This window comes from Mustela nivalis (genome assembly GCF_964662115.1).
Source record: "Mustela nivalis genome assembly, chromosome: 6".
Classification (NCBI taxonomy): Eukaryota; Metazoa; Chordata; class Mammalia; order Carnivora; family Mustelidae; genus Mustela; species Mustela nivalis.
Window position 1 is genome coordinate 108,546,685 of NC_139025.1, and position 22,695 is coordinate 108,569,379.

Below are 22,695 nucleotides of genomic sequence, written 5' to 3' on the forward strand. Positions count from 1 at the left end.
TCTGAGTATAAGTGAACTAACATGTGCAATACGCAGAAGTCTGCAGATAACAGAATTCTAAACAAGTGTCTTTTTTTCACAGGACGCACACATCCTGTGCTCTTAGAGCTCCCGTGGAATCAGAGGAACGGCTGCCACCTGGGGACCCGAGGCCTCAGAGATGAGAAACTTTCCATTCCAGGGAGTATGTGACTCGTGAGGGGATGAAAATATAACTGGCAATGGAATCTCTTTCCTTTTCTCTAGAATATGCACATCTTTGAACCAGGGGAACCCCCGCAGTCCCAGGGAAGAACCACGCTGTAGAGACCAAGACTTCACCCTTCCAGAAACTCGCAGGCAGGCACTGATGGAGTCGGTGAATGCCGAGGGACTCATCCAGGTCACTACAGTAATTTGAGTGCCTCCGAAGCACCAAGCACAGAACACATGAGCCAGTCTTAGGAAAACAGAGCCCATCCTTAGATTTGTCAAAGGGGGACATCCTGGTTGGTGCGAGGCTGACGGCCCCTCCTCCAGGAGGACCAGAGATGCCTCCATCACTGTTGTCACCGGCTACCCCTGCAGGTCTTCCTGGGCCTTCTGCCAGCCTCTCCGTAGAGTCCCTGTGATTCTAACCCCTGTTTCCTGCTCTTACTCTCACACATTTCTCAGTTGTTTTGATGATAAGGCAGTTCCTCTTCCCACACTTATCTTTTCCAGAATATAGCTGTGCTTTGTGTCGCCTTTTGTGGAGTGTCACCAGCGCATGTCAAGAACCTAGGTTTTCACAGTCTGTTTGACACCAACGTGCTGTTATCTGTGGTTGCGGCTGTCGCCTGGGCAGCCCGTGTTGTACAGATCCCATCAGATTACACCGCACTGTATCATTTAGCAGCCCTTGGAAGTTGTCCAGGGTACAGACCAAAGGCAGGAGAGATTTCAAAAACCTTACTTCACCACCTCAGCAGCCTTACTGCCAATCATCTCAAAAATATAAATTTCAAAACACAAGTAACTGTCCATCGGAGATGAGCATGTCTCTCTAGGGACACCAATCAGAGAAAACAAAGGGAGGTCTTGGCCAGTCAGAATCAGCACTTTCAAAACCTCTATGCATCCAGGCTCGCTGCAGATACAAAACGATCCGGGAGATAAAAACCAAATGAATGTGTATGTGTGTATGTGGGCAGGGAGGGGCTGCAAATTTGACTGTGCCTGGTATGCAGTAACATAAAAAGAATTGTGCTAAGCATTTCCAAAACTCCTAGGAGTTTTGGAAATCCTATGAATATTCAAGGAGATTAACAGTATTCTCATTCTTAAATGGAAAACAAAACAAGAAACCTAGAGCTCTGAGAAACTAACATGACTAGGACCACACAGCTCACACGTGCAAGTCTGGGACACACTGGAGACCGCTGCCCTTCTCTTTACCATGCAGCCCCTGTGGGCCTAACAACAAGCCTACACACTCGAGGAGGAGAGAGGCAAACAATTACACCGTGCTTGCTCCGTCTCTTCGAAGCAAACACAACGGAGCATTGTGTCTGGCTGGAAGTGCTCTAAGGAGGTCCCTCTCCTTAAAGAAAAGGGACAAGCTCAGAACCTGAAAGGAAAAAAGAAAAGCTGAAAGAAAAAGGAAAGTACACTCTGGCACCTGGCTGCTATTAGCAGCGGCAAGTGGCTGTCCCGACAGCAGGTGCGCTGAGACCCACACACCAGAATACCAAGCCAGCAGCTCACTTGCCCATAGAAAGCCTCATTTCACACACCACTGACTGACAGGAGTCCACGCCAAACTGAGAAGAATGCTGATCTCCTCTGTGTGCATGTTTCCCAGAAGTTATAGGTCTCTATCGGAGGCCCACACTCATTGAGAGGACACAGAAAAGGTCTTATGACAAAGCTGTAGCTGATAGAGAATTATGTAACTTATTCCCCCAAAAGAGTAGCCTAGAAAGCATATCACAGTTGACAAAAAATGTATTTCTAGGTTGTTTTGTTTTTTTTTTTAATTAAAATTTGTAAGCTGTGCAGTCCTGTCCTACCAGGGTTTTACTGTTAGAGACCTCATTTCTGAGCACAGTCTATCCTCGGATCAATATAATTTCAATACCAGAATATTTTAAGGACTCACATCTTGGAAAATGCCAGAGATAAGCCATTACCAGTCTCTGCTGCAATGAGGCCCATCCCATCAGCACCACAGGCTCCCATCAAAGACGCTGGTTGGTGATTAGAAACTCCCCCGTTATTGTACTTAGAGCAAGGACTCATGTTCACCCATTACCCCCAGACTGGAGAGGAACAAATTTACTGACAAAGAAGTGGTTGGAAACTTATTTTGTAATCACTTTTGTAACTTGACTTTAAAAAAAAAAAAAAAAAAAAAAGCCCAGAACCATCAACTTTTTAACAGAATAACAAAGTCACCTCTTTTTAGTCAATTCTATGGTTTATCCTAAGAGAATGGTAGTTTTTACTCTTTCTTTCTTTTTTAAACTTTATTCTCTCTTACTGTTACTTTACTGATTTTATGTTGCTGTCCAATGTTATTTAACAAAATGCAAAACATTAAAAGAGCTTTCATGAAAAATCTTGTGCATTTGGCAAGCCTCCCCAAAATAAAAAGCCTTCAGCCTTTTTCAAACACTCAAAAATAGAAGTGTTTAAATGTTCATTGTGTTTAAGAACCTGTTCTAAGCCAAAGGCCATGGAAAACTTGGCCATAACTATCATCTGTTATCAGACTCCCCCAGGCCACTTTTCATTAAGATCTGAAGAATAAATTGAATGTGACAAGGAGATAGGGTCTATTTTATTAGTGGTATAGAAACCATAGGTCATGTTTTCACTACTGCTGACAAGTCAAAGGCACCTGATTGAAACAGTGAGTATGAACCTCCAGAGAAACCCACTCTGACACCGAAAACTAACTGTGCCCTAACTCATCTTGCAGAAAGACAGCAGTAGATGCTGTTCCTCCCATTACAGGAAAGAGGCAAATAATCAGAAAGCCAACAATATCGGCTATTTTCAGAGCAGATGTGCTGCTCTCTTTCCTTTTCTGTGTCTTTCATCACCAGCCTGAAAACACATCACTAAAACTGAGGCTCATATCCTTATCCTAGTGACCACTAACAATAAATAAATAAATACACTATTTAATTAAATTATATTCATTCATATATGCTCAGTGCATTGTGCTTAAAAAGACAAAGAAGCGTGTGGTTCAATTCAGAATTATTTCCTTTTCTTAAATGGTGACAGTTCTAAATTAATTTCAAAACTGAAATTTATTTATTCATTTGCTCTATTGCTTGGCACCGTGTGAGGCAAGACATGGGGGAAGAAGCAAAACTGACGTTCTTGAACTAACTGGCTAGCAGAAAAAAGGGGCAGATATAAAATAGATCAAGGTCAAATGGGCTAAAACGAACCTATAAGGAAACAGGATTTCAGGTGAAATGACAACTAACAATTAGAGGTTTCAGTTAGTGAGAAAATCCAGCAACTTAAAAGACTTCCCAGCAGCAAAAATAACACCCTCCCCTTTTAGAATCAATAAAGTGTCCACACAAGAATCATAGGATATGGCGAAGTCTTCTATTTAAATTTGTTTGTGAAGCTACATTTTTATTGAAAGCCATAAACTGTTCAGTTGACATCATTTCTGGGAACTTAGCCCTAGGAAATCTTTCTAAAGAACTAAAAGGATACATGTGAAAAACATTCAACACATTTTTACATAATTTGGGAAAAAAAAAAAGAGAGAGAATCAATACATAGAGAAAGATGATGAAATTTATTACGGCTTATCTCCCTAAAAAATGAAATAGGAAGAATCTAGATTATAATAAGGAGAAATAAACTTTCTAAAAGATTTCTTTATTTATTTGAGAGAGTGAGAGCAGTTACGTGCAAAGAAGGGGCAGAGGGAGAGCAAGAGAGAATCCCAAGAAGACTCCACAATGAGTGCAGAGCCCAACACAGGGTTCAATCTCATGACCCCAAGATCATGACCTGAGCCAAAACCAAGAGTCAGATGCTCAACCGACTACACCGCCCAGATGCGCCTGACAAACGAACTTTTAAAAAGCAGGTATCAAAGCTGTAGGGACACCTTAATTGTCCCTAAATTATAGAAGGGTAGATGAAAGCTATCAACGGATAGGGAGACAATGAAGAAATAAATGTAGATATTAAAACAGAAAATATAGAAATAAAAATGTTTTCACCACCCCTCCGTTCTAAAATTCCATTTTATAACTTAAATTTTTATTTATTTATTCTGAGAGAGAGAAAGTGAACATGTGAGCAGGGGAGAAGAGGCAGAAAGAGAAGAGAGAGAGAATCCCAAGCACGTTCCATGCTCTGCACAGAGCCAATATAGGGTCCCATCTCACAACCTTGAGATCATGACCTGAGCTGAAATCAAGTCGGACTTTTAACAAACTGAGCCACCGAGGCGCCCCCATTTTATGATGTTTTAATATTTCTGCAACAAATACACCATTTTCAAACCCCATTCTTTTTTTTTTTTTAATATTTTATTTATTTGACAGATTGAGAGAAATCACAAGTAGGCAGAGAGGCAGGCAGAGAGAGAGAGAGGAGGAAGCAGGCTCCCCACGGAGCAGAGAGCCCGACGTGGGGCTTGATCCCAGGACCCTGGGATCATGACCTGAGCCGAAGGCAGAGGCTTTAACCCACTGAGCCACTCAGGTGCCCCTTCAAACCCCATTCTAATGTACCTTGTCTTTGTAACTCAGTCCCGAGAAGAAGGCAGAGCCATGAGAAGAATATAATATCACAAACGTGGCAGTTTTTAGGATAAAGCCATTGGATAAAAAAAGAGAAACAGGTGCTAAGGAACATACCCAAGGCCTTCTCAGGAGGAAAGGTCTACGTGGAGACAGAGAGATGCTCATGTAGGAGAAAGGAAACAATTCCCCTCTGCCCGTATGGTAAAAATGAATTCGTGAGAACATCTGCAACTGGGTGGCCGCCAGCATTCTTTTTTCTGCCACCACCAAGTCATAGGGAAGAGACTCTAAGTTCCAAAGAGCGAGATCTAAAATCCCTCGAGGGAATTACTCCCAACACGAAACAAGGAAGGGAGTGAAGAAACACTTGACAGCCCAGAGGTAGAGGCAGCCAGAAACTTGAACTCCACAGCCAGAACAAAGACAAGACCCAGGCCCTTAGGGGGAAAGCTGCAGAAAATGAGAAGTAAATGCTGACAAGGTACCTTTACTGTTTTACTTTTTTATGGCTTCTTCTTCTTCTTTGTTTTGCATTGTTCTAAATTGTGTATCATTTATTCGTTGGCTGTTCCTATAAACTGAAGCTTATATGGAAATAAGCTTCAAAACTATGCCAAAGGGGCGCCTGGGTGGCTCAGTGGGTTAAAGCCTCTGCCTTCGGTTCAGGTCATGGTCTCAGGGTCCTGGGATCAAGCCCCGCATCCGGCTCTCTGCTCTGCAGGGAGCCTGCTTCCTCCCCTCTCTCTCTGCCTGCCTCTCTGCCTACTTGTGATCTCTCTCTGTGTCAAATAAATAAATAAAATATTTTTTAAAAAAAAACTATGCCAAAAATACAGGTTATGATAATTATAGCCAATATCAAGACATCTAAATAGGCACAGAGATAAAAGTTCTATTACTGATCTTCAATTATACCCATTTCCAATTTTTAAAAAAATGTAGACATTCATAGCCTATGTGTGTATCTACCACATTAATAGGATGGCAGTCTAATTCACGGAAGAGATAATAACTGTCTTTGAGAAACCACACAATCATTAACAAACGCTAAGCAGAAGAGTCAGCTTCATTTACTGACTCATGGATTGGTAAGAACTAAATAGTCAATAGGGAATATACTGATATGGGCAGAAGCCAGACGGGTAGCCTGTGTACACAGCAAATGCATCCCATTCATTCATTTACTCACTCACTGTTTCACTCATAATGCATCCATCCAACCATCCGCCAAATATTTGCCAAGTGCTATATGTCCCCGGCACTGGAACAGCTGATAAGGATAAAACGCCAAGCCAACCACCACCAACCCTGCCTCCTAGAGCTTACATTCTTATGGGGGCCTTGAAAAAAATCTGTGATAAATGCTATATGGGCATAAGCATCTTTAAAATACTTTCCCATAACTAGCATCACTTACAAAGTGTTTTTGTCCAAAGTTTAACCCAAATCTATTAGTGTTTAGACCTAATTTCAAATGTACTGGAAATGTAGGAGACAGTGGAACAAGTTAATGGGCACATAAGGAAATAATCAGACAAATCCAGAATGTGGGCCATTGGTCCACATTCCATCAATGGAATGGAAAGGGAGCAGGAAATAGGAAATTGGTGGCAGAATACTAAGATAAATAAACTCGGAGAAAGAGAACAATGAAAGCAATACGGGATTCTTGACTGGATCCCGGCTTGGGGCTGGAGGAAACAACTATAAAATATACTGGAGGGACAACCGGCAAATTTTGAGTAAGAACCAGGTATTGGAATTATTGTTATATTATAGGAATTATTCATTGTTTTAGGTATGATAATAATATTGTCATAACAAAATTCCCTAATTTTTTAAAGATGCATGCCAAAGAATTTAGGGGTGAAGTGTGGCGTTATCTATAATTTATTTTGAAACGGCTCAGCAAAGATGAAGAGATGGACAGATGAAAAAATAATAGGATAAATGAATGGACATGAAGAAATGGGGAAGTAGGACAAAATGTTGACAACTGTTGGATTTGGGTTGGGGCTCTATGGAAGTTAATGAATTACTCTTTCTACTTTTCTGTATGGTTGAAATTTTTCCTAAGACAAAGTTTAAAAACTATTACAGATGATGCTTTCCGGGAATCTAGCCACAGGCACAGCGGAGCAAATGCACGTCATGGAATACGGCTTGTAGTATCCAGACTCCACACACCCTGCCCCCCTACCCTGCCCCATCCCATCCTCTCCAGGCAGATGGGGCCTGCCTTACCACCTGATCCCACACCCCCCTCCCCACCACCACCTTCCTTACCTCAATCAGAGCTCCCTTTTCCCTGTCCTCAGATCGTTTAGCGCTGTCTAATTCATCATGCATTTCTGACAGCTGGTCCTGAAGATCCCTGATCTCGGTCTGGTGCTGTTCCCGTTCCATCTTCACCTGGAACAGTCTGGCAGGGGAAGAGGACCATCAGAGAGATTGTGCTAAGCCTTACATTTTTTTCATCCAGTCTGATCTCAAACATACAGACGGTTAAGCAGAGTCATCAGAAGCCCCAAGGTGTCTCCCATTTTGCGTTCTACACTGAACAAGGAATCACAAACCAGAAAAGGCACTGGTGAGAACTCATGTCTGCAGTTTAATTTGCCCAACAAGAAGGCAAGTGAGCACTCAAAGCAATGGGGAAGGCTATACAGTGACAGTTTCCCCCCAAAAGGAGACCGTAGTGTACAAGAATTTAGATGACAAGAAAGAAATTGACCCACAAAAGCAGAACCTCTTCGATAATGCTTTCACTAAAGCCATCCCACTCCCTAACCCCTACCCTGCCCCCAGCCCTGGAAGAGCCAGCAAATTACCGCCTACTTGGCCAATCTGGCCCACGGCCAATTTTTCTAAGGAAAGTTTTATCGGAATACAGCCATGCTCATTCATTTACATATTACACACAGTCATTTGCACAATACAATGGCAGAACTGAAGGGGTCCAACGAAGACCATATGGCCCATAAACCATAAACTATTTACCGTCTGACAGAAAAAGTTTGCCAACCTCTGCTCTAAATCAAACTCACAACTATTTTACCTTTTGGTTTTGTAAAGTCTTCACTACCCCTTAAATTTTATTTTATTTTTTCTCACCAATGTTTCTAAAACTAACCTCTAGGCATGTTTCAAAAGCAAAATCTACATCATCAAAACTGCAAAGGCAATCAAATGATCTTATTATATAGTTCTTGAATCTCCTCCTGCTTAAACCTTCACTTAAGACCTCCACTGTGTCTGCAGAGCTTCATAGCACTGTACGTTTGCAGACTTGGGTTTCAGAGCCTTTTGTCACAAATTTTAAAATGACGCAATGACAGGGCCATCTTGGCTTTGACTCTCCCTCTCTGCAGACTCAACAGACGCATAAGCACTGGTCAGCATCCTTCAGAATAAAATTCACAAACTGGGAGATTACAGAAGTCACAGGACATGTGCTTTTTGGAGGCTAGGGCCAGGCTCCTTAAGATCTCTGTCTCTAGGTATCCCTACTCAGCATTCCCTGCTTCTCGCTTGCCAGCTCTAGGAGCCCCTCTCAGGGCTGAAACTTTACCAGGCATCCTTTAAGGTATACAACGAATTTGTTAAATCATTAGCCTTCCTGCTTACAGTCTGTGTGTGTTACCAGCTTCACAATTTTACAAGGATGAGAAGGAGAAAAGGAAGGGTCAGTAGCCCCTCTAAATATTTGGAAGGCTGGGTAGTACTGAACAGACAAGAAGGTTCTGGCTCCACTGGATGCAAGAACCCAGGCTCTGCGCCCAGAACTCACTCCTCCAGGTTCTTCCGGAGCTCCCCTTCGCTCTCTTCCAGGCGCTGCTGCAACACAGAATTCTCTTCCACTTTACTGTCATGCTGGCCCTGGAGCTCTTCCAAGCTTGCTCTCATTCTCTCTCTCTCTTCTTTCATGTTCTGCTGATTCTAAGATGAATGCATGTGATTTTCAAGCATCTCCAAGGAACGTTAATGTAATCCCACAGAAGGCTACCCCGAAACTCTCATGGACTCCGTGTCTTTGCACTCATTTATTAAACAACTTAATCAAGCCACATAATTAGGCCTGGGAGTTTGCAACTAGAAAGAACATTAAATACTGAATGAGCTGTAAGACTTCTAAAAGAAATACCAAGGCAGCTAAGGTTCAGTCTGCTAGTTCTATTACTCGGTTTGGATATTTTATATGCATTTAGTTTCCTACTGACCCGCCCGAATCCAACAGCGCTTTAATCCATCAAAGCAAACAGTGTCTATGGGTTTCAGTTACTTCAAAAATTTTAAGAAAAAAAAAAGTTCTTTGGACAGCAGGAGTCAAATATACAGGAATTTACTCAGTGATGAGAGGAATGTTTCTTTGGGGCAGGGGTTGGACACTGGTTTTCACTTCACTTGGGCATCCAGATTTGCTTAAAATATTCTTTGTAAGACAGAAATTTTTAAAAATGATACCTTGACTTCTAGTTGAAGCTGTCTCTGAAGTTCAGCCACTTCTGTGGTCAGCTTGTTTTTCTGTTCCAATAGATCTCTGACTTCGGACGAAGGATTAGAAGCCTGTAATTAATTGAAGAGATACCCTAATATACATGTTCAAGACGCTTTATTTTCTCTTTCTTCCAAAATGTAATCTAAGCAGTAACATCAAAATCCTAAGACCCAATTCAAATGTAAAGCCCTCCAAAGGAAGGGGCACCAGGAAACCCTCCGGGGGTGACCGAAGGGCTCTGGAACTTGATCAGGGTGGTGGTGTGCACTGACACAAACCTTATATTAAAAATTCAACGAACTTGACAGTTAAGATTTGTGCAATTTACTGTATAGACGTCATACCCCAATAAAACAATGTAAAAAGATTAAAAAATAAATATTTGTTGAAGATTCCTCCACTGCCTAAGGTTATACCCAAAGCCCACGTTTCTGTGTTCCCAAGGCCCTTCGTAAAATCTATCTATTATTATAAAACTTCCATTACACTGGGAATCATTATTCCAGAACCTGAGATGTTCTCACTCTCTGCACAGGTCTGTATTCAAGTAGTAAATAGATGTATGTTGGCTGAATTGGCTTTCTTCTTTTAGAGGCTGCACGTCCACAAAGAAAGGAGATAGAACAAAGAGGGGTCTGATTAGAGAGTCTATTAGAAAACAGACTCTGATCTGAGTATTAATATTAACGATCTCATTTTTTTTTCCCTCATGAGTAGAGTAACAGGATAATGCTCTCAAAGCGATTTGGCTAAAACTAAAGAGAAGTGGTTAGAACGCCACAAAAGGAGAAGGGAGAGGATAAAAGGCAGGAATCAAAACTAGAAAAAGACATGTCTGGGGTCTCACGGGCCTGAACCCAGGTGTGAGCTGTGTGTGATGAACTTGGAATGAGGTACTTCCTCACTACTCCTGTGAAGTTAACCGAACCCAACCATCCACAAAAACACAGGATTTCCTATCTTCTCAGGCAAAATGAGAAAAACCCATTATGGAACTCTAAATCCAACCCAATGAGGGAAATGACACATTGTAGTCACACGAATGAAAACTCTACCTACTCTGCTGTTTCCAGTATGGTCTTTCCTTCTCGCAGAGGAAATCACTCCACTGACACCAAAAAGATAAAACTCCAAAGCCTCTGCCCACAAATAATCACATTCAGAAAATAACGGGGAGAGAACAGGAGTAGAAAAGTCTGGGCAATTAAGCAGTCATGGTGCTGTGATCTTAGCAAGAAGTCTAAAAGCTATGGTTTATCTCATCATCTCTGGCTTAACGGGTTTCCCCTCCTCTTATCTCCCCTCTCTCCAAAAGCTACAAAAGGAATGAATTTCTGCAAATACCTCACTATTCATTCCTCTCCAAAGCCCATCACCTTCAGCCAAAAATGGAAACCTCTACGATTTCTGAGGTCTTTTCTATCTGGCACTTCCTCCCACATCCTGGCTCTCTGATCCAGCTACACTAAATTGCCTCTAGTCCCCTAAGCATCAGGCACACCGGCCTTTTTGTATTTGTTCATGCTGGTCCCTCTACCTAGAACACTCTGCCTTGCCTTCCTCTCCCAGAGCCTTCCTTACTCTTGGAGACCCTGTTAGTGTCCCGGATTCCAGAGGGCTTAACCTAACTCCCCTAGTTTGGTCTGGATACCCATCGCCTGTAACCCACAAAGATAATCTTCACATCAAGGCCAAAGGATGTATCACCCTAAAAATATGCAGTTGAGTGAAAAGCAAGAGTCACCCTGATAATTTGGATTTAAGAGTTTTAGCACAAAACCCCTCAATCAATTTTAAGAACTATGTAGAGCCCCTGAAGCCTGCCTATAAGCTAGGCGTATAATTTAAAGATTCCCCCAGGGGAACAGTGCATGTGTGCGTGTGTACGTAATCGTTTTAATGGATGCCATAGCAGCAGTCATGGGTTAGCTGAGCGTTGACCAGTAGAGAAAAGAGGGAACTGAGGCCTAAGAACATCCTGTATATTTTATATGCATTTAGACAAACTTGCTTTGAATTGTCTCGGGTATTATACTCTTTCCTTTCCATGCAGAATTCCCCGGGAGGGATAGAGAAGACACACAAGCAAGAAATGGGTCCCAGTTCAAGGCGGTGCAGGACTGAGGAACAAGCTTCTAGTCATCCCTACCAAATGTTGCTTCCTTTCAGGGTACAAGGTGTGTCGGGCACGTAGTCAATGTTCATCCAACATGAGATGACTCCTTCAACAACAAAAAAATCTCCACGGGCCAACTGGATTCAGTACAATAAATGGAATGGGCAGTTTAAAAAAAAAAAAAGAATTTGGCCCCACTCCACTCCTTCCTTTCTCTTCCACATGCTTGCTGGCTTCACCAGTCTCTAGTCCTTATTCTCTGACGTTCTAGAGCGTGGGTCCGGTCACACATACCTTCTTCCTTCGGGACCTCGGATTACATTAGGGTTCTCTGTCCCTGATTTCAGTCCGTCCTTCCTGTACTTATTTTCTCTTTCTAAATTTCACCACCTTTCTGTTTCATCTTGCTACAGGTTACATATTTTTTAAATAAAATCTCTTAAACACCTTTCTGAAAAAAAGGCAGGGGCACCATAATATTTACAACATGGATCTGCCATTTTAGGTCCTGCTCACTACTCGGGTAACTTCCCACTTACTGCAATAACCCAAGGTACAGGCTGGAGGAACAGCAATTTGTTTGCCACATTCCATGTTAAATGCCCTCTGCAGAATACAGAACTCCAATTTACTTGATTATTTCCTTGTGTGCTCCCTGCTGCTCGAGACTTCAAAGTCTGGATTTTCTCAAAGACCAGGTTGACTTTCCGTTTAGTGGCGTCGTCATTATCGGTGCTTCTGGGAAAGAGGGAGCAGAAAAAACAGTGAGGGGTATGACCACGGGTCTCAGGATACCTGAAGTGCCATGACATACAAACAACAGACCCGTATTAAGAAGATCGATGGCAAGAGGTATGAATTAATTAAGGCTACAGACAAAGCCAGTGTGAGGAGAGCAGGATGGATGATGTATTTCTCTCCAAATAAGCTGTTCTATGTTAACATTCTGTCTGGGACGAGGGTTCCCATTTCCAAGAGGGAATGTAAAAGAGAGGCACCCACATTCTGAGCCTGGAGAAAACATACAGTGAAAACTTAGTAATTTGTTGTTGTTGGACTCAAATGACATATTCATTCCAGCAAGGAATTTCTTGTGTGTGTGTGTCTCTCTCACACACAACCCACAGCCACACTTTACTTATAAATCTTACGCTAAGAATGATCCACAGTGACCTTAACTGGCTTTTTATCTGTGTTTAAAAAAATAAATTGCCCCAGCTGAGACTGTCAACACCAGAGCTTCGTCTACATGTTCACAGATAATGATCAGAGAGTTTTGTTTGTTTGTCTGTTTCTTAGAGATTTCATTCATTTACAAGCAAGAGAGAGAGAGAAGCAGACTCCCTGCTGAGCCAGGGGCCTGACAGAGCTTGATCCCAGGACCCCGGCGAGATCATGACCTGAGCCAAAGTCAGATGCTTCACCGACTGAGCCACCCAGGAGCCTCAGACAGTTTTACTAACTTCGACCACACCTTCTATCACACATTCCTGGCAATGAGAAAAAAAATTTTTAAATACGTTCCCTCAAATAGTCACCTCCTGTTAACGTCTGTCTCACCAGTCTCTCAATAAATCATGAGCAAAAAAATATATAAAAGAATTTAGAGAAAGAATTCTAAAAAGCGAAAGCTCTTCTCCCTGAATCTTACCGTGGTAAAACCCTTCACAGAGAGACACCAACAGCTAGCTCTCAGCTAGAAGAATCTCTTCAGTTAGTCCCCATCCCCACCCCCAGGCCAAAAAGAGCCCCTCTCTTACATTCTGAACCTATTTTGTCAGCTCGATAATTGTAAGGTACGATAAAAAAAAATGTGAAGTTTTGATACCAATGAGTACTTGCCAGGGACTTGCAGTCACGTCGGGTTGTAAAGCTTTTTTCCCCCTTTTTAATCCTATCTGATGAGACAATGGAAACAGAAACTGCAAATTCCTGACCTAATATCTCAGCAAGGACTGAAAACCAGATTACTCAAACTCAACCTCCAAGATAAGTCTGTGAAAAGCAGTGCTTTTAAATGACTCATACATGCTTTAAAAATCAAGGAAGCAGGGGCTCCTGGCCAATGTCAGCTCTCAGGAGGGGAAGAGGTGGTTTTATTTATCACTACTAATAAGGGACGATTGACTACTACTGCATACATCAAAACTCAAGGTGGAAGAGTCAGTCAAAACTGAGGAGGAGACATTCTTCCCATCTTTGAACTTTTTTTTAAACAATAGAGTCATTTGAAAAACAGGGGTCCCTGGCTGGCCCAGTTGGAAGAGCACACAACTCTTGATACTGAAGTTGCGAGTCCAAGTCCCACAATAGATGTAGAAATTACTTAAAAAAATAATAATAAAGGGATGCCTGGGTGGCTCAGTTGGTTAAGCCGCTGCCTTTGGCTCTCAGGTCATGATCCCAGGGTCCTAGGATCGAGTCCCACATAGGGCTCCTTGCTCAGTGGGGAGCCTGCTTCTCTCTCTGCTTCTGCCTCTGCCTGCTGCTCTGCCTGCTTGTGTTCTCTCTCTCTTTCTCTCTAATAAATAAATAAATAAAATATTTTTTATAAAAAAATTATAAAATAATAATAAATTATATGGCTTTATTATAAAATCAGTTTATAAACTTATTTTCCCCCTGCTCTTCATACCCACACCCAAGACTCAAAGACTGTTGTGCAAACTCCAACCACTGACTCCTAAGCCTCAAACAGTTCACACAGTGCAGGAAGGGAGGGCAAAACAGAAGGTCTCAGAAAAGGAAATTAAGACCCCCATCGGTAAGGACGAGACTTTGCTCCTTTAAGGAAAATCACTGACCCCTCTTTGAGGTAATTGTAAAGTATCTGCTTGGCCGTCTCCTCATTGGTTTGTTGAGTGAGCTCTTGCTGGCCTTTCAACAGATCCGGAGTGGCCTGGAACATAAAGCCAGTTATTAGACCACAGGATGAAGTTTCCAGGAAGAAGGCAAAACCCTGAAGCAGAAGCTTCCAAACACATTCCTACTTTCCAAAAACAATTCCTCAGGTAAGGATCCTCATTACAATGACTCCACCACTCAGTAGCTCCATAACCTTGGGCAACTTACTTAACTTTGCCTCACCTCAATTTTCTCACCTGTAAATGACAGATTAATAGTACCTACCTTCACAGGGTTGGGGCAATCCTAGAATCTATAACAAATAAATAGTGCCTGACACTTACCAACCTTATCATCATTTTTACCACTATCATTATTTTTTATGGGTACTACCAAAACACTAAATATACCACTTAAGTCAATTCCGTCCCTTTAGGAGTGACCTAAATTAAAATTAACCTAATTTCGCAGGCCAGATATTAACCCAGTCACTCAACGTCAGGAGAAAAATCAATGTATCTACACAAACCGAAGCACTGAACCTCTGTGTGGAAACAAATTCTGCACACCTGCAGATGTCACACAGACACAAACAGGAAAAACGAAGCAGAGAGTGTCTGACAAGTCCCCCGACAGAAAAGTCTACGACAGGATTCTATCTGTATCTGAGTTAACCCGGAAAACCATACAATTGGTAATAGGTTGAAAACTCTGTAGGGGAAAACTGAAACAAGTCGGATATGCCGTTAGTGAGGGTCTGCGTTCCTGTAGCCTCCTGCAGCAAGAAAGGAAAGGCCCGCGGGCATTACCTGAGTATTGGAGGTGGAAGTAAATGTCTTCACAGAAATCTTCTTGGCGCCAGAGTCGGGCAAAGTTGCTGGTGGCCGATTCTGTAACATCAGCTTCGCCGTGGCTGTTTTGATTTCCTCCTCCTTTTTATTCTGTGCTGGGAGGGAAGAAGCGTGCGTGTCTGTACTCTCCTGACCACCTTTGTTTTCTGGAACTTTCCCATCTTTGCTCTGCTGGGGAGGCCTGAGGTGGGCCCCCTGCAGCCTCGCGAAGGCCCGGCCCACGCTCTGTCTCCCCCGGTGCTCCTGAGCCGGTGACCTCTGCGGGCACACCTGAGACGGGCGGAGAAGGTGTTCGCTGGACTTGCCGAGGTTCCGGCTAAATTCGTTTAGGTACTCGGGGTTCCCCTGGAGACCAAAAGGAAAGGCACTATCCACGCTTCTGGACCGCTTCCTGTCTTCCGGGTTGATTCTGTTTCGCTTCCCAGACCTTCCTCTCTTCTGGAGCCCGGGTTTTTGGTCAAACTTTTCAATCAGCTGGTCCACACCAGGAATTGATCCTGTATCAATATCCCGCCCAGTTCCTGGCAAGAAGGGGATATAGCGTCTGTTTTCATGACGGTTCACATTGTCGGCATGGATGGCACATTCCTGGTCATCAAGTAAAAATCGGTACAGAGAGTTGGCCGAAGTGGGAGTTGCCGATGAGGAAGAGGACCTCCGGGACCGAGCTCCATCCAGGACGGGTCCCGCAGAATCCTGCCGCCGGAAGGGAAGCACGTCCGGCCTGGCCTTCTTGGTCTCGGGATGGGGGTGTGGGCTGTGGGCTGTTAGGGACCTCCCACTAGGGGACAGGGCCTCCTCCACCAGCCCCTCCTTGGTGCAGCTCTGAACATTTACGCACACTGAGGTCTGCTTCTTGGGGTCATCGATGACCACAGAGCTGCACAAACGAATGGCCGTCACGTTCGATTTGCCCACATCTTCCAAAGGAGGGCCGGTAGGCTGAGAATTACCAGGTTTCGGGAAGCGAGTCCAAGCCTGCTTATTGTTGGAACCTTCTTCTGATCGAGTGTTTAGCCAATTACTCTCAGGAGGCTGGGGTTTTTTTAAGTTCAAGTCATTCTTTTCCGGGTCATAGGGCTGCAAAAGCTCGGGATGCCTCTGAAAGTTCAACATGTGGGATGGCTTCACTGGCCCCTCTTTGCATTCGAGAACCCCATTCTTGCCCTCAAAGAGAGAGGATTGTTTCAGGTTTCTCACTGGACTGGGTTGGGCATAAGGATTTTCTGGGAGCTGCAATTCCTCGACGCTGGTCTCCTCCAGCACAGCCCCGTTGCTGGAATGCAGGGGCAGGTTACTTCTCACCGGAGATGGGAATGATGGCCCATTTTCAGGAAAAGATGGGCCAGCCATACACCGCTCTGTGTTATTCAAGACTATGTAGGGGTGGCCATCAATTCCCTGTACCCGGATACTGACACCATAAGAGCCTGCCTTCGAGGGTTGGGAATTCCGTGACTTTTTGCCGTCATCACTTGCGAGTCTCAGATGGACGCCATATTCTTGCTGCACATGTTGATATTCACCGAAATACAGCTCCATGGTTCCCTGCTCCTGTGACCAGGGAAAGACAGGGTAAAAAGAAGACATTAGGTTGGAATTACACCTGTTTAAATGAAGATGATGAGGGGAAAGTCCAAAGAAAGCGCAACACTTTAACCAGCAAGGACACTTTGGAACCAACTGCCCATCCAAACAGGCCTTTCTGGATGCCCTCCATGACCGTGGAGTTGTCAACACCAGGCTTGAACCCTGGCCTCTGTGGGGAAGACGCATAACACCTTTGGCATAAGCACCTTATTCTGTTTCTGGCTGACAGGCCGTTCTGGTTGCTTTGTTTTTTTTTCCCTTAGTTGGTTTCCTCACACCTTATGCTATTTATTTTTAACCAATAGGATGTTCCAGTTACTAGCATTTGAGAACAAGGTACTTTTCCATGAAACGATTAAGACTGAAGGCATTCTGATGGTCACCACTTTCTCTTCTCTCCTTCCTGTTGGAATAGTGCTTTCTACCTTTTTTATGCACAATCTTGCTTTGAAGTCTTTCTATTTATTTGGATATAATGTTCAGAACATTGCTTTACTTTGTTCCGAGACTGACAACGAGAGCGGATGATTAAGAATAATTTTTCATCATTTTTTTCTTACCAAAAAGGTTCTAGTAACACATGGATCTGAAAAATGTTACAAAAAACTGAAGACTCGAGGTCCCTTATTTTGGGGTGTGTCCTAATGCCAAGGATCAGTGCCATGACCTCTCTGGGGCGTGGCCACCATCGTCAAAGACCGAACACAGATCACCAGGCAGGACGCCCAGCCCACCCCACACCCTGGGGCCTCCCACCAGAAATTCACTTCCACCCCCCCTTGGAGAACTCCGACAGGAAAGAAGCCCCAAGAAGAGCAGTAGCATCAGGTCACACATAACAGCTGTCTCATTTCTTTCACTCCTAGGGGCCTTTTTCAGGTTTCTTTCTATTCTGGAGTGAGCCTGAGAGCACATTTTTCAAGAAAATCATCTATCTGATCCACATTTTCAAGTTAATTTGCAGAGAACTTTACAAATTATGAATCATTTCATCTCCTTTATAATTTCTCATTATCCAGTTACATTTCTTTGTGCTTTCTTCACCTAATTTTTGATTGAGCAAGTAAAACGTGATCTCTCTATATATATTTTTAAAAATAATTGTTTCCCTAAAGAGTAGCTCTCAACATTTCTCAATCATTTCCCTTTTTTAATTTTCTTATTGAGTTCTAGCTTCATCTCTATTGTTTCCTTCTGCTTTCCTTTATTTTACTTTGTTGTTTGGTTTCCAACTTCTTGACTTGCACACTTCATTTATTTATTTTTATTATTTAATTACATCCCATGAGTTGTGATATCTGACTGTGTCATTTAGGAATTGCATTGGTTCCTACTAACAAAGAGACCCAACTTAGCAACTCTGGAGTTAGGAATTTTTTTCTCCAGAGGCAGGAAGTCCAAGGCCAGAATGGATGATGGCAGGGTATTTCTGAGGAATACCTCTTTCATCTTTTCCATTTATCTACTTTTAGCATGCATTAGACACCTTAGGATTACAAAATGGCTAACCCAGCATCACATATGTCAAAAGTTCATTAGGTCAGCTGAGTCAACCTTTTTAAGGAGGTTTCCTGGAAGACCCACCCACCAATATTATTTTATATCTATCTCATTGGTGAGAACTTAATCATATAGCCAACCCCAACTACAAGGACAGATTGAGAAATAGGGATGTTTAGCTGGTCACTGACTCAACAAAATCAGTGTCCTGTTGACACTGGGAAGGCAGCCAATAATTTCTACCACAGTAACGTTTTTAACATTATTTCCTAAGTAGCTTCAGTCTGTGGATTTGATTTCTTCTTTGATCCACGAGTTGTTTTTGAAAAAGTTTTTTCATATCCAGTACATCTGCTGTTGTGTTGTTTTGGCTTGGAGGGTCCCTATCTCTGTATGTTGTGAATTTCTACATGCACTGTAGTAAAAAAAAATTAAGTTTCTACTATTCCTTCCTTTTTAAATGTACTGAGGTTTTCTTTGTGGACAAATGTATGGATAATTTTTGTCAACATTTACTGGGTAATGGGTATAGTCTCTTTTTTTAAGGTATGGAATTCAAAATATATCCATATAATTTACCAATTTTTTATTCAGCGACAGTACATCCTGATTTGCTTAGTCTTTCCAATTTGTCTTGAGTCTTCCTGGATATATCTGTCTCTTACCGGCCTAGTGCTGTCTCTTCTGTTTGATGATTATTCTTCTAAATATAAAACATGTTAGACATCATCACCTCCAGGTTTACAAAGGGGAACAACTTAGAGAAGGACATTCATGTGCAAATCCATTTTTAACTCACCGACCCCAATGATTTCATGACACCTACTTTTATTTTCAGGCTTATCCTGACAGTATTAGGCAATTTCATTTTTAATCAACATTAAACAAGATATAATGGAAATTTGGATTCTCCAGCTTCCCTTTCCCATCCAATCACATTCCCCAGAGGAAACCAAGTGCAAGTGTTAGTTGTTTCTCTAGTACTCACCTCTATGTTGCTCAGTAATATGCCTAAAATCAATTGCCTAACTCACCAGTTTTACATATGGGCGATGACATACCATACAGGCAAATTTCTCATTCTGTTAGCTTCTCAATAATATTAACTATATTTATATTATGATTACATATTAATAATCAACCAAAATAATATATAAGTATTATATAAATATTTATTCACTAAACAGCTACACTGTAGGCGATGGCCATCTTTCTTTACAAAACTTTTAACTTGTCTAGGGTTAATATCTGATTGCTAGTCTCACTTGTCTTCTTCCCAATACACCTACCTATCCTTAAATCTTTTGTCAGCTACATCACGTTAGATGCTTACCAGTACTAATTTCAAAATAACCAAAACATCAGATAATTTGGTGATCTTTTCCCCTGGTGCCCTGCCCTCTGCTGCCTTCCATCCCTGAACCTTTCATTAGGGTCTTACATTGCTCTCTTCCTTCTGTGCTATACTGTGTCCAAAATTTCCTCTTTCTTAGTTTACCCAATTGGTCTGGGGGAGTTCACTTCTGGTAGCTTTTTAAGAGGTCCAAGGGAGTAAACTTTTTGAGTACTTGGTGTTTTGAAAAATGTCTTTATTCAATGCTTAGTTTGATGATGGAGAGTCTAACTGGATTTAGAATCCAGGTTAGAAATAATTTTCCCTCTGATTTTTTAAAGAATTACTTTGTTATCTTGTACCTTCCAGGGATGCCATTAAGAATTCTTCTATTAGGGGGCACCTGGGTGGCTCAGTGGGTTAAAGCCTCTGCCTTCGGCTCAGGTCATGATCCCAGGGTCCTGGGATCGAGCCCCTTGTTGGGCTCTCTGCTCAGCAGGGAGCCTGCTTCCCTTCCTCTCTCTCTGCCTGCCTCTCTGCCTACCTGTGATCTCTGTCTGTCAAATAAATAAAGAAAATCTTTTTAAAAAAGAAAAAAAAGAATTCTTCTATTTGGACAGCCTTTCCTCTGTGTGTGCCCTGTGTACTCTTCTCTGACAGCTTTTAGGACCTTTTCTTCATCCCTACTGTGGTTGAAATTTCACCTGATGTATCCTAGTGAGGGTCTTTTGGGTTTTTTTTTTTTTTTTTAAGATTTTATTTGTTTATTTGACAGAGATAGTGAGAGAAGGAACATAGCAGGGGCAGGAGAGAGAGAAGCAGGTTTCCCACTGAGCAGGGAGCCCGAAGCGGAGCTCGATCCCAGGACCCTGAGATCATGACCTGAACCGAAGGCAGACACTCAACAACTGAGCAACCCAGGGGCTCCATGAGTGAGGGTTTTATAAAATATGGGCGCTGGGGTGCCTGGATGGCTAAGTCAGTTGAGTGTCTGCCTTCAGCTCAGGTCATGATCTGAGTCCTGGGATCAAGCCCCACTTTGGGCTCCCTGCTCAGTGGAGAGCCTGCTTCTCCCTCTGACTGCTTATGCTTTTTCTCTCTCATTCTCATTCTATCTCAAATAAATAAATAATTTTTTTTTTAAATGGGCACTTAATATACTTCTCCAATTTGGAAATTCATGTCATTCGTTCTATTAAATGTTCTGGTGTTATTTCTGTGATAATGTTCAGAGAACCATTTTATTTTGCTATCTTAATACTAAGATATTAGTAATGTTGTATCTTTCACATTGAGTTTCAACTTTTTGGATTTTTTTTTTCCTCAACTACTTCTCAACTCTGTCTTTTTAGTTTTTCTTTTTTGAGAGCTACATCCTCACCTTCTCCTAAAATTCAAGTATTTCATTTGTAATCCCCAATATCTCCTTCTTATTCTCTAATTGGTTCTGTTGCATTCTAAATGCTATTCTCATTTTAGACATGAAATAGCTTCTCTCTCTCTCTCTCTGAAGATACTTTAACTTTTTTCAAAAGAAAAAAAATTTTTTTCCTGCTTTCTGCAATAGGTCCATCTTCTGTAAGGTTTCTCATTGCCGGTCTGTTTTGGTCCTTTCTTTCCTGTTGAAGCTTTTCCTAAGAGGACTCAGATCCTTGGCCGTCCAATCCTATTGAACAGTACAGTCCTAAAAGCAGATTGGAGCCTCTGCAAGCATGAAGAGGAGTTATTAGCTGGTGAGCTTCAAGGAATAGGGTGTACCAAGATTTCCAATGAGGGACACGCACATTTCTGTCATTTCTGTATCTGGGGCATTTTTTTCTGGACTGGTCTGATTTCTCAAGGAAAGAATCTGGGGTTGCACGAGCTTGGCTGCTGGTGTCAGGGAACAGGGCAGGGGAAGAGCATGGAGGTCCCAGCTCTCATTCAACCCCCCCTGTTTTCAGCCGTCCCTATCTGTTTCCAAGATCTCTCCAGTTCAGTTTCTCCAGGGAACAGACCTCCAGCCTGTTCATCGGGGTGGGGAGGAGGAGCAGAGGCAGATGGAGGTCTAGATACCAGGGTGTAGAGAGAGCCCTGGAGAGCTGGTTGTTCAAGGCACTCACATAATTCCCTAGGCTTCAGCCCCTCATCCCTGCCTCCTAGGGCAACGGACGCCTTCCATCTCTGAGCCTCCCAGGGGCTCTGCAGGGAAGCCACCTCATCTCTCCACCACCACCAACTCAAGGGCCTGTTCCTCCACTGGTGAGCTAGCTCTCCTCCACGAGGTCTGCCATTCCTTGTCTTCGAAGCTTGAAACACTCTTGTGCCTTTACTATCTTCCCAGTGGAATTCTGAAAAAGGGATACATCTCCTGCCTGTAAACTGATCTAGCTTGACAAGGCTAATAACATTTTCAAAATACTTCAAAACTAGGACAAAAACAGCAAGTGTGTCTTAGACTGCGGAAGCAATGCACAGAGGCCAAGACCAGAATGCCTGGGTGTGCCCCGGTCCCGTACGCGAGCAACACTGGCCCGTGTTATTCTGGATCTTTACAAGCGTTTGCACTCATTAAAGTTTATAACAAATACTTTTTCCAACAGAAGAGTTTCTAAGCAAACAAATGTGTTCACTGCAATGTTTTGTTTATGATATTTGCTAAATGGGGTCACATTTTACTCACCAATAATCTCTTCTGTGCTGACTCTGAGTTTTCTATGAAAATATTCCTCCTAATATTTATTAATAAAATTCTTTTCTAGGGTTTTACAGCCCCTTTCATTAGCTGTTGCTACTACAGTCAACACTAATTACATTTCAATCTTTGAATAAGGCCACCTTGGTTTATTATAATCTTAGCTCCCTGTTAGCAAATTAATCCGCATATTTGAATTTCATGAAATGTCCACAATTTACATTTCCTTGACAACAAACCTCAATCCAATATTTTCACAGAATGACATTTCCCGGCTGGGCACTGGTGTTTTAAACAAATGTGGATTTCCTTCCCAAGCACAGTGTAAACACTGAATTAATGAATGAATTCAAGGACAGCTGTTCATTTTCAGACACCAGGCCCCGCTACAATCCTAATGCTCTCCGCAGAACACACTTCTCGGCTGGGGATGAAGCCCAACCAAGGACTTACATAATTTGGCAATAAATGCAGACCAATTGCCAGGAAGTAACATTGTGGCACTTGGCAAATAAAAGTGGTGTTTTGGAGTGGAAATAAT

At 42.5% G+C, this 22,695-nt stretch overlaps 1 protein-coding gene across 1 annotated transcript in view; it reads right to left on the bottom strand.

Annotated features, from left to right (window-relative positions):
• Positions 1-22,695, bottom strand: part of CGNL1 (cingulin like 1) — a 108,283-nt gene that overhangs the window by 28,002 nt on the left and 57,586 nt on the right. The window contains exons 2-7 of the mRNA XM_082734445.1: positions 15,016-16,611; positions 14,167-14,261; positions 11,995-12,100; positions 9,213-9,314; positions 8,539-8,687; positions 7,035-7,170 (exon numbers count right to left, since the gene is read on the bottom strand). Of these exons, the coding sequence (XP_082590571.1) occupies positions 7,035-7,170; positions 8,539-8,687; positions 9,213-9,314; positions 11,995-12,100; positions 14,167-14,261; positions 15,016-16,599 (2,172 nt within the window). The 5' untranslated portion in view covers positions 16,600-16,611. The remainder of the gene's footprint in view (positions 1-7,034; positions 7,171-8,538; positions 8,688-9,212; positions 9,315-11,994; positions 12,101-14,166; positions 14,262-15,015; positions 16,612-22,695) is intronic.